General features: G+C 42.6%; 1 protein-coding gene across 1 annotated transcript in view; it reads left to right on the top strand.

The window, feature by feature from the left end:
* The window catches only part of PREP (prolyl endopeptidase), a 117114-nt gene extending 106780 nt beyond the window's left edge, over window positions 1–10334 (top strand). Inside the window, exons 12-15 of the mRNA XM_004422165.3 lie at window positions 141–235; window positions 3275–3406; window positions 6929–7085; window positions 9578–10334. Of these exons, the coding sequence (XP_004422222.1) occupies window positions 141–235; window positions 3275–3406; window positions 6929–7085; window positions 9578–9872 (679 nt within the window). The 3' untranslated portion in view covers window positions 9873–10334. The remainder of the gene's footprint in view (window positions 1–140; window positions 236–3274; window positions 3407–6928; window positions 7086–9577) is intronic.
* Window positions 10335–12441: the final 2107 nt, after the last annotated feature.

The following is a 12441-nucleotide window of genomic DNA, read 5'->3' as shown; positions in this document are numbered from 1 at the left end:
CTTGGGCTCCTATTTAGGTGATATTACATGTGGAACGTCTTTGGGGATACTTTTTTTTTTTTTTTTTTTGAGATGGAGAGAGACAACACGGTCCTTACTAGGAGGATAATGGAAGGTTGACTATTTTTACTGTTTCTCAGTGTGTCCAGGCTTATCTTTGTGAGACACATGGGCGGTGTCCTCGCAGTGGCCAACATCAGAGGAGGTGGCGAATACGGAGAGACGTGGCATAAAGGTGAGGTATTTTTCTCTACGGAAACGCAAATATGGTGTAGTCAGAGCTGTGTTTGAATGAGCTGAGGGGGTTAGGAGCAGAAAAGCATTTTGACTAGACAGATGAAAAATAAGGATAGTTTCAAACACATTGCAGGCACCACTCCCCCTTTAAAAAAACACTGTTTTTTCACATTTTATTTTCCTTTGTAGTCTATTTTAATGAAGTACATATTTTTCAGAAGCTTTCCCTATAGACTATAATCAAAAATTTTTTTAGCAATGCTTGGGGGTGCATTTTTATCGATCACTGTCAGAAGTGAGTCTGGGGCAGGGACTTTTTGTTATTCTGTCTCCTGTTAGTCTGGCTTGTGCTCTTTAGCATTATTTGGCTGTCTCAAAATGGGCTTCAAAACAGGTCATTTTCTCTTAAAAGAAAAGAGATCTAAAATAGAGCTTTCCTGTTCCCAGTGTGGGCATCCTTTCACTTGTTTTCTCTGGTTTTCTCAATGTTGCTGAGAAATAGCATCCTCCTGGCATTGCTGCTGTGACTATCGTGCAGGTTTTAGACACAAGAACTCAGTCGGTTTTGTGTTTGTTTTTTTTTTTCCTGGTTTTAATGATTCAGTCTCCATTCTCTGACCTCTTGATTCATGTATTCTAATTGATTGAGGTACTGCTTCTGTACTCAACCTCGTTCCTCAGATTATCACCATTTTTTTGAAGGATGATAATCTTTATTTTTAAAGCCCTATCTCTTCCTTTTCTTTATGTATGGAGCACACCTCTCTCCTAGGTTTTTGTGTATCTGGAATTCATAAGCTAACCAATGGTCTGGAGATGTTCTTCACTTGCCTTATTCCTGTGTTCTTGGGGAGGAGGATGTGGGAAAGCACCTTCACTCCCACCAGCGCCGTGCTTCTCCCCTCTGTCGTCGTCAGCCATCATGTGTGAGAAGGCCTACTCAGGGACAAAGGTGGCACCGGTGCTTAGGGTTGATCAGCAGCACCAGGCACCAAGGGTCTTCTCCCGCAGTAGGAACATCAGAGACCACCCTTCAGATCCATGTGTTCTCTGGTTCTTCTCTACTTCCCAAACCTGAGGCCAAAGGCTCCAGCTTTCTGCATCAAATCAAATCAGCCAAGTTGAGGGTAGATCTATAGAGAGATTTTACATAAGTATCTGTTAGGTGTCAGGGTGCAGGAAAGGCCCAGGCCTAACCCTGGGTATCCAGCATGCATCCCAAGAGCTGATGTCAGACAACAATTTAAACATCTTAGCAAGAGGGAGTGTTCCTAATTAACCCACAGGCCACAGGCCTGCCTTCCATCGTTAGGTCGACTGCTGCCAGGGTCATCCCCAAAGACTTTATCAGTTGTCATTGTATTTGAAATGGCGTAGAATTCATTGTATAATTTTGACTTTGATCTGACATTAGAGTTTAATTACACTAAAACCATACTGTGAAACTGTGATATTAAGAGATGACTGACAAAAGGAGAATAAATAAGAATAAAATCTCTACATAAACATCCCAAATCCAATGCTAAGTCTGGACCCCTTGACCCGCCTGATTTCTTAGTTAAAATTTGTGGTGTACACACTCAGACACACATCCACCTGCACGGACCGCCTCCTGATCCTGCGCCGTCTCCTCAAAGAACCTGAATTCTTTCCATAAAACCCCTCTGGTCATCAGGTGCCCACGATGCTCTGATAGGGAAGTGTGCCCTCAGTCCTGGTCAGCTCTCTTTCTCATCTCTCTGTTAATTAGGACCAACTTACTGTCCAAAAGCCTTGGGAGGAGGGGAGTTTGGAGCTTGACTAGGGCTAAAAGTGGACTGTATTTAGACTGATGCATAAACTTTCTTTAAATTTAGGTAGTGAAAGGGCCAGAAATGGACGTTTTCCCATTAGACCCTAGTATACTGGATGTTGAAAAATCTAAATTCCATTCAGTTAATTGAGTTTAAAATTTAGTGCTCTTTAAAAAATATAGTCATATACCCAAAATGATATTATTCCTGGAAACTAAGTAATCCTAGCTGTTCTAATTCACTGATAATTTCTTATTAAAACCTTAACATTTGTTTTGCTATATAAAAAAATTTCTTCAGTAGCACTGCTTCATTTTTAATTGAATTTCTGCAGAAGTGGTTAATCTCAAATATCTGATTAGATCTGTGTCTGCTTTTTGTTCATTTCATAGGCAGTTATTTCAGACATCTGTTTCTTTAAGGGCATCCCTCTGACTTTTGGCCTTTGCTTTTCGATATTCCAAGATCTTGAAATGTTCCTCTCTTTAAGTAATTTCTTTGTGTGGTTTTAGACATCGGAATGACTTCTAGATGAGAAAGCCCAGATTCTCTGGGGAGATGTTTGAGATCCTCTTCATTCAAGAATTGAGAAACAGTGATGGGCTGCTGCTCTGCAGCACCCGCCTCCCCACGTCATTCCTACATAAGTTCTTTAAATAAGTAACCAAGGGCAAAACTGGAGAACTCCTTTCTCATCATCACCCACCCATTTCAAACTCCTGCAAGGCCAAGAGGAGCGAGAAGTGCGCCTCTGCGCAAAGCACTTTCATCTTCCCAGGGAGAGGGAGGCGCCCGCAGCCGCATCCTCGTGTGCCAGGTGGAGCTCAGAGAGGACTGAACACTGCTCGAGGCCTTGTTCCAGTTTTAAGTTCAGCTTCTCCCACATAGAGGTTCCTTTTGATGACACGCTTTCGTTCTTTCAATCTCATGCTTCTCTGACGTTAACAGATCATTTTCTTCCCTTTGGGGCATTTGCCTTTTAAGTTCTAGGAGTTTTTACAGAAATACGAATCCACCATATGGATTAGCGATTGTGGTATTGATGATGATTTCCACCATGCATAACAAAACTTAAATTGAGGCAATTTTTCTGAATGTAGCCCATTGCTTTTAAGTTGTTGAAGTTGATCAGTAGTTGAAACTATGCCCTATCATCATTTGAATTCCCTTTAGGTTAAACTGTTATTTTTTTTTTTAATGCTTTGTTTTGTTAATTAACTGTCTTTCACTTTGGCACATCGTAGGTGGTATCTTGGCCAACAAACAAAACTGCTTTGATGACTTTCAGCTCGCTGCGGAGTATCTTATCAAGGAAGGTTACACGTCTCCCAAGAGGCTGACTATTAATGGAGGTTCAAATGGAGGCCTCTTAGTAGGTGAGATCTGGATTTTATTCATTGTACTTACTAGTTAACGCTCTTGGGGTTTTCAGATACATTGTAGGAAGCTCTCTGTTCACTTTGGCTCATGGATGGGAGCAGTGGTACAAAGAAAGCAAAACCTGTTTGTGTTTAGGCATCTGATAAGCAACATATAAAGAAACAGCTGAACGCACATTGTACTGACTCAACTCATGATAGCCTGAAAAGCTGTCCCACCTCCCTGGGGTGGGATCCCTCTCCCCACAGACTGGATCCACAGGTTTCTAGGGTTCAGCCAGCACAGGACTGGGCCTGATAACCCCTCTGCTTGTGTTACTGAGAACTTGTAAGATGTGATCATCACTAAACATTTGTTGAATACCTAAGCCATGTAATGCTAAATGCTGTGGGTGCAGAGAGGGGTCATAAAGGAAAATGAGGAACACACAGATGGCTCCACAGCATAATAGTAATGAAATAGTTCACATTTGCTGAGCACCTTGTGTGCAGGGTCCAGTGCTAGCCCTTGACACGCATGCTCTCATTTGATGTGCATGCAGCCTGTGAGATGAGGACGAGTGTTATCCCCATTTTACAGAGAGGACACTGAGGCACTAAGAGGTGGAATAGCTTGCCCGGCGTCACACAATTGGAAAATGTGATGCTGGGGTTGGGGCCTAGCACTTGGTTTTAGATTCTGCTTTTTTAACCTCTGTGTGGCACTGTCTCTAAGTAGCTTTTCCTAATTTGGGGTAGTTAATGAAATTTTCCTTTGCATTTTCTCTCTCGATAGCACTTACCATTATAACGAACATTTATGGTGGGCCTGAACTTTGCTTGCTGGGTCCTACATCCAATGTCATTAGGGTATGAGGGGCCGTTGTACAAATGTAGAGTAGCACATATAGGCTCAACTTAAAACACACATGTGACAGTTTTCGGGGTTTTCAATCGACTGATTTGGAGCGGGGTGGTCGGGGGCAGCATGTTCACTCAGTTTCCTTATCTTTGAAAGATACTGGGTCATGTCAAAACCTGAATTCCAGTTCTTACTCTTTACCTTAATAGAATATAGGCTTGAAAAAATCATTTTCCCATGAGGTAAAATATATACATCCAAAATAATTTGTTTAAATTTAGAAAGGGTATTGATAAAATTCTTAAGAAACAAAACAGATAACATCTCTGCCTATTCTATTTGGAGGAGGCAGACAACACACCCAAGGCCCTGAGGCCAGCAGGGGCTTGGAGTGTTCTAGCAACAGTAAGGAGGCCCACATCTGTGGCTGGGCAGAGTGAGTGAGGGAGAGGTGACAGGAGGTTAAATCAGGTGGGACATCATAGCCAGTCTAGAGGACCTGGTTTACTCTGAAAGGAGAAGCCTTTGGGGGAGTTTTGAGCAGGGAAGTGTCATAATTTGACTTATTTTTTAACAGGATCATGCACTGATGCTGTTATGGTGTTAGGGTAGACAGAAGAGCAGGGGACCAGGTAGGAGGCTTCTATCCTGGTGAAAGCCAATGGTGGCTTGGAGCTGGGGTGTGGCATTGGAAGTAGTGAGAAGTGGTCAGATTCTGGGTATGTTTTGAATTTGAGCCAACTGAACTTGCATATGGATTATACATGAAGTGTAAAAGAAGGAAAAACTAAGAGCGAATCCAAGATTTAATGGGAGAGGACATTGAAAATACCATCTGATTCCAATAGTAGGAGAATTGTTTTGTAATTTTCTGGTTCCTCCAATAACTCCTTTATATGTTCGGCATTTCATATTCAGGAGTTGGTTTATGTCTGTTGACAAACCTGGTCACTTAAGGAACCGGCAGAGATGAAGTTCCCCCATAGTATGCTGAATACTTAAGTAAAAGGACAGATCCCTGCCCCTCCTGTCTGAGTGAGAGAATCAGGACTTCCGAGGGTGGGACTCAGGATTCAGTCTTATGAATAAGCACTGATAGCAGAATTGGGGTGGGAACGATGTTTTTTTGCTAGAGACAGGAAAAGTCTAAATCCCTTGACTAACTCCTAGTCATGCCAGCTTTGATGTGACTTCCTCCCTAACTGCCTAACCTCGGGTTAGGTACCCTACACCCCACTTCCATAGCGCCTGAACTTTCTCAGCAGTAGTGGTTGGCACACTATAACTTCTTGTTCACTTCTTTATCTTTCCCACTAAAGTATTCACTGATATATCCCCAGGCCTAGTGCCAGGCACATAGCAGGTGTTCAATAAATATTTGTTGAATTATCAAAAAAAATTAGGTTTAAGTAACATAAGTATACAATAAAGAGTATTTTTAAAACAGAACAAGAAGGTGTGCCGGTATTGGTTAGAGCCCTGAGCTGGGTTTAGGCCCTCTTCTGCCTTGGGCCATATGAACTATTTCTACTCACAATACTTCTGACGCCAAATGTGTGGGGTTTTTTCCCACACCAACCTATTCTCCAACTCGCCAGGCACCAACTGGGTGTCCTAAAATTCAGTTCAGTTCTGACACTACCAGGGTTAGCTCAGACCCCACAGGGTAAGGGCTCAGTCCCACAAGACTGCCCCCACTTCAGACGCCAATCCCAAGTCCTGGGCCTCCTATACTTCTGACCAACCAGCTATAAATTGGGGGTTCCCATGACCCGCTCCTCGAGTTCAGTAATTTGCTAGAACAGCTCAAAGAACTTAGGAACACTCTTTTCCTACATTTACTGGTTTGTTATAAAGGACAGATCTCAGGAACAGTCAGATGGAAGAGATCCATAGGGAAAGGATGGGGTGGGGTTGCATGCAGAACTTTCATATCCTCTCTGGGCATGCCAAACTCTGTTGTTTAGGGGTTTTTATGGAAGTTCTGTTATGCAGGCATGGTTGATTAAATCATTAGCCATTAGTGATTAACTTGATCTCCAGCCCCTCTCCCCTCCCCAGAGGTTGGGGGTGGGGCTGAAAGTTCCAACCCTCCTATGACATGGTCGGTTCCTCTGGCAATCAGCTATCTAGGGGCCACCAAGAGTCACCTCGTTAGCATAAACTCAGGTATGGTTGAAAGGGGCTAGTTAGGGATTATAAAAGATGCTCCTCTCACCCTTATCACTCACGAAATTCCAAGAGTTTTAGGAGTTCTGTGCCAGGAACTGGGGGCAAAGACACACGAATATATATTTCTTATTATATCACAGGCTAGTTTTGAGATCCTCAACAAGTTCCTTAACCTCCCTCATCACCGTGAAAGCATGCAGGGAGGGGAGGAGGGGACATGGGTCTTGTAGAAAGTCCTTGAGTTTTTCAAATAACACTCTCCCATTGAGATTCACTTTGGGGAGTAAATCTCTTATTACTGATGAGAACATCCCATCCCTAGGATATATTGGAAGGAGGGGAAAAAGCTTGTAGGCTATTAGGCAGGTGATTTATGCTGGTTTTTTCCTGTGCTCTAAGGAAAAAGGCAACCACAGTTCTGAAAGCATTGAAGTGTTGTTTTGTTTTTGTTTACTTAGATGTTTAATGATGGACTGCCTCCCTTTTCTTTCTGTCTTGGTTTTTAGCTGCTTGTGCAAATCAGCGTCCTGACCTCTTTGGTTGTGTTATTGCCCAAGTTGGAGTTATGGACATGCTGAAGTTCCACAAATATACCATCGGTCATGCCTGGACCACCGATTACGGGTGCTCGGACTGCAAACAACACTTTGACTGGCTTATCAAGTAAGGTTTTAATTTGTATTGACATGTGTTGCTAATGATTTGATATCATAATACTGAACACAGTCAATCAAAGGGAAAAGTATTTGACTCTTTGTCCCCTTCAATGTCTCATATTTGCATATAATTTACTGCAAAAGTAGGGGACATGATGGGAATACCTGTCTGTCTTTGTTTTGATCTTTAAGAAAAACAACCAACTACAGAGATGTGATAGGCAGAATTCTAAAGATGGCCCCCAAGATTCTTGTCCCTGGTTCTTCAATTAAACACTAATCTAGGTACTGCTGTGAAAGGACTTTGCAGATTAAATTAACGTTATTAATCAGCTGGCCTTAAAATAAAGAGATTATCCTGGATTATCCCAAGTGGGCCCAATCTAATGACATAAACCCTTAAAGGCAGAGCACTTTCTCTGGCTGGAGTCAGGGATGCGGCAGAAAGGGAGGTCAGAGGGATTGGAAGCATGAGAAGGACTCAACCTGCCACTGCTGGCTCTGAAGATGGAGGGTGGGGGCCTCAATCTGAGAACAACCCCCACCCAACAGCCATCAAATAAATGGAGACGTCAGTCCTATAGCCGCATGGAACTGAGTTCTGCCAACAACTTGAATGAGTCTGGAAATAGATTTTTTTCCAGAATTTTCTGATAACCCAGCCAGACAACACCTTGATTTTGGTCTTGAACTCAGAGCAGAGAACGCAATTGAGCCAACCCACACTTCTGACTTATAGAACTGTGAGATAAGAAATCTATCTTGTTTTAAAAGGCTGCTAAATTTGTCATTTGTTACTGTAGCAAAAACTAATAAAAAGTGTCATTATACCTTATATCCATATTTATAGGATTTTCTTTTTTAAGTTAAGAAATAAGGAAATAAAGAGGAATATATGCAAGTGCAATTAAACTTATTTTATGCTCTCAGGATAACCACATACATTTGGAACCACAAGTCGCATTATTGAAATACTGTACAACTTCCCTCATTCACGTTCCTCAACCACTTTGGCGATATCACTGAGAAAATGGCAGACGTGTAGATTCTCAAGACTGCGAGCTATGTTCTTTTTTGGCTCTTCCCTCTCTTTAGTTTCCACGTTTAGGAGTTTTAGGATTTTTATCAGCTGTGTTTAGGAATTGCCCTTGGAATAGCACAAAAAGCCTGTGTCCTCTGTCCTGGTCTTCTTGCTCAACTATAAATTTTGATACAATAACTTTAATTTCTCAAGTCAGTTTTTTCTTTCATTTTATGTGTTTTTATGGCTAGCGCTCCACTTAAAAAAATTCAGTCAGGGGCTGGCCTGGTAGTGTAGTGGTTAAGTTTGCATGCTTCGCTTCAGCGGCCCAGGGTTCGTGGTTTCAGATCCTGGGCACAGACCTACATACCGCTCATCAGGCCATGCTGTGGCAGCGTCCCATACAAAATAGAGGAAGATGGGCACAGATGTTAGCTCAGGGCTAATCTTCCTCAGCAAAAAGAGGAAGATTGGCAACAGATGTTAGCTCAGAGCCAATCTTCCTCACCAAAAAAAAAAAGAGTTCAGTCATTTTAGCTGAATTTCTAATTGAATACTGTTAAACTACTAAATTCTATTCTGTAGGAGGGAAAAAGTTTACTTTAAAAGCCACTACTTTTAAATGCACAAATAGGCTTGCTGACACATTGGTAAAAGCTAAATATTTGAAGAAGCTATAGTTTAAATTAGAGAAAATATACGCCTAAGAGGATAAGTGAGTCTCACTTAACTATTATTAATCACTGTTTAATTCAACTATACTTTTACTCTGAAAACCCTTTTTGTTAACCTGGAAACTTAGCTTGTCCTTCAGAAAGTGCCTCCTCTGCTCCTCTACGTTCTCACCATTGGCCAAAGGGAGTTTCTTTTGACTGAGAGCCAGCAGGAGGTCAGCAGCCCATCCATGGTTCCCCAGTTTAGAGACAGGAAACCAGGCCCAGCAAGGACCCGTGTTCTTCCTAAGACTGCCAAGCTAAGCCTGGAATAAAGGTGTTATAGATATAAAAGGGGCAAACAGCTGCTGCACACTGTGGATTTCAAGTTCCTCCACAAAAGAAAGGCTTGCACCTATTATATCCACAGTCAATGGTTTAAAAAGACAATCAGTCCACTTTGTAGCAGTGAAAAAGTAAATCGAAAGAATATGAAAATATTCAGCTCAAGATAGTAAGTGTGCATATAGTTTGGGTATTTCAACAGCCCTGTGAGTTTCTTTCTTACATAGTCTTCCAGAGTGGGAGCCGAATAAAGGACACAGCTCCCCAGTTCCCAGTTGCCCTGGCCAGTTAAACAACCATGCAAGCGTCGTCTGCCGTGGTCGCCCACCCATATACTAGTTAGCTGCTTCCTCATTGCTAGTGAAGTTAGGCTGGTAAACTACATAGGCCACTGTGCCCACCAGTCCACCTTGATTATCGTGGTGAACAAACAACTGTGCTTTTGACGTCCAGCCTCATGCGAGTGTGTTTGCCTTTAAGATATTCTCCACTGCACAACGTGAAGTTACCAGAGGCAGACGACATCCAGTACCCATCCATGCTTCTCCTCACTGCCGACCACGACGACCGGGTGGTCCCGCTCCACTCCCTCAAGTTCATTGCCACCCTTCAGTACATTGTGGGCCGTAGCCGGAAGCAAAGCAACCCCCTGCTTATCCACGTGGACACCAAGGCGGGCCACGGGGCCGGGAAGCCCACAGCCAAAGTCATAGAAGAAGTCTCAGATATGTTTGCATTCATAGCGCGGTGCCTGAACATCGACTGGATTCAGTAAATGGAATTTCCTACTCCCCCGCCCCGACAGCCGCAGAAAACCTCAAGGGCTTTCACACCGTTAAAACCGAGAAACCACTGGGCATACTGCTTCACCACACGAACACTATTCCTGCACTCACAGACTGCAGTTGAACAGAACTGCTGCGGGAATTTTATCTTTTTTAGGCTTCTCCTTTTTAGCGAGCCCTTGGCGTTTCTTTTTCCACCCTGTGCAGGCGCGTGTTTTAAAAAAAAAAAAAAAAAAAAGGGCATGTTTGGATAAATAGCTAAATGGCACCCAACACATTGTGAATATTAGATTGCTGAATTCAGAGTCCTAGTCGGGCATACTTCATCTATAGCACCTCAGTGACATTTGCTTCTATAACCATAACTGATATATCTTTAAATAAATGTGAGAACTGTTCTCATGAAAAAGACTTCTTTGCAACAATAATAAATGTTATTTAAGAACGGGAGGCTTTATTTCTGGTCCCTTTGTGTGTGGGGGGGGCAACTCCAGAAGTGCAGTCATCCTGGATCATGTCACTTTTCTAGGGGCATAAGCAGTTCACTTTCCACGCAAGTTAGTTTCCAAACAGTGAAGTCATAGAATGTGAGCGCTGGAAGGAAGCTGAGTGCATCCATTCCTGCTCCCTTGTTGATGGATGATGCAGCCGTTAGAGGTGGCTCACTGTCTTACGTATTAACCTCTCAGTCAGCTGATAATCTGATCTAGGGCTCTTTTGGTTTGGAGGTCTCCTTCTAAAAATCAGTGGACCAGGGCCGGCCCTGTGGCTTAGCAGTTAAGTGCGCGCACTCCGCTGCTGGCGGCCCGGGTTCGGATCCCAGGCGCGCACCGACGCACCGCTTCTCCAGCCATGCTGAGGCCGCGTCCCACATACAGCAACTAGAGGGATGTGCAGCTGTGACATACAACTATCTACTGGGGCTTTGGGGGGAAAATAAATAAATAAATAAAATCTTAAAAATCAGTGGACCAGAAACTTCAGATTATTCACCTATTTGTCTATCATTTTGATTACAAAATATTCCTAGAAATCAGTACCTAGGATGTAGAACTAGAGACCACATGAGTGAACTATCCAAACAGATACATTTATCCAAACTTATCTTACAATCAGAAATTCCAGCATTTCCCAAGTTGTTTTTCCTCCTATAGACCACTTCCTGGAAATAGAAATAGTCATACTTTAACAAAACAGTTTGGATCCTCACAGTGTCCTGAATCTTTGAGAGGAGGATATACCATTCCTCAAACTTGTCCATAAAAAAAATTTCTAAGGCATTTGTTTTAGTGTCTCTTGATACACTGTTCCTTTGGGCATGTGTTTGGGAAATGCTGATCTAATTTATGAGAAGAAAACAGTTTCTTCTTTGTCTTACTTCATCAGATATGACAAAAATAATTACTATCTATTTTGTATGAAGTATCTTAACCTTAAAAAAGTAGCTTAAAAGATTACCTCATTATTCCAATAACTTGTACTTTCCCGGTAAGTCCTATTTTCCAAATCCTACATATTTGTGCTTTTCTTTAGAGCTCTCGCCACCTCTCAAATTGTAGTCTAAAATTAGACACACTGTCTTCTATCAGGCATATCACTACATACCAAGCACAGCTGAAAGGTGGCTACGTGGTCTGGTTTTTCTCTTCTAGAATCATGTTTTCTGTTACCGTTTGTTTAAATAAGCACTGTGTATAATGGGGCTGTCATTGAACACATGATTCACTATGACCCCTGGAGAAGTGTGCCACTAGCTAGCAGTGCATGCAGAGACTGACATCACCACCGTCTACCCAGAGAGATGCCAACACTTGCTAACTGCCATGTAACTGTGGACCAGCACGGCAGAAAAAAAATTGAATAAAATGCATTTGCATAGATAAACCAAAGGCAGCCTTTTTCCTAGACCAGCTGGGATGTTTGAGGTGCAGACAGCTGAGTTACACCCACTGAGTCCAGAGCATTTTCATGCTTGCACAGAATCTAGCCATGCTCTCTCACTGATGTCTCCTACTTAGCAGAAGGTAGAAGTACAGTGTGTAGGCCTGAGCTATAGAAGAAGTCAGTCAGGCCCAGGTTCAAATCCCAACCTGTCATTGAGTAACTGGCGATTATGAGGAATAAACAAAATCATATACTTACGTGCCTAGCGTATAATTGGCCTCCAACTGAATTCTCTTTCCCAGGCTAATTTTCATGTCTAGATTTTAGCTGGACAATTGAGCCCACACACTGAAGGATGCTCTTTTGAGCCTTAAACATTGGAAGTAAGACTTGAGGTTGGGGGCTTCTTCCCAGATCTCACAGCATCCTCCCTATGAGATGCCACCTTTCTCTATGTCCTGTGCTCTGCCCTTTTGTCTCATGTTGGTCTATGGTGTTTGGGGGCAAAAAAGCTACATGCATTGCACAGGTGATCATGGGGCCTTGCTGAACATGCCACAGAGCATTTGCTACCTTAGTAAGATAGAGTCACATTTATGACATCTAATGTGTACACACCTGGAATACTGTAAAACTTTGCAGAGAGTCATGTTTCGTAATACCCCCACTAAGGCT

The sequence above is a fragment of the Ceratotherium simum genome, chromosome 19, assembly GCF_057802395.1.
Source record: "Ceratotherium simum simum isolate JZ-2026a chromosome 19, ASM5780239v1, whole genome shotgun sequence".
Taxonomy (NCBI): domain Eukaryota; kingdom Metazoa; phylum Chordata; class Mammalia; order Perissodactyla; family Rhinocerotidae; genus Ceratotherium; species Ceratotherium simum.
The sequence above is the reverse complement of the archived record's forward strand: the minus strand, read 5'-3'. Positions and strand labels throughout refer to the sequence as shown.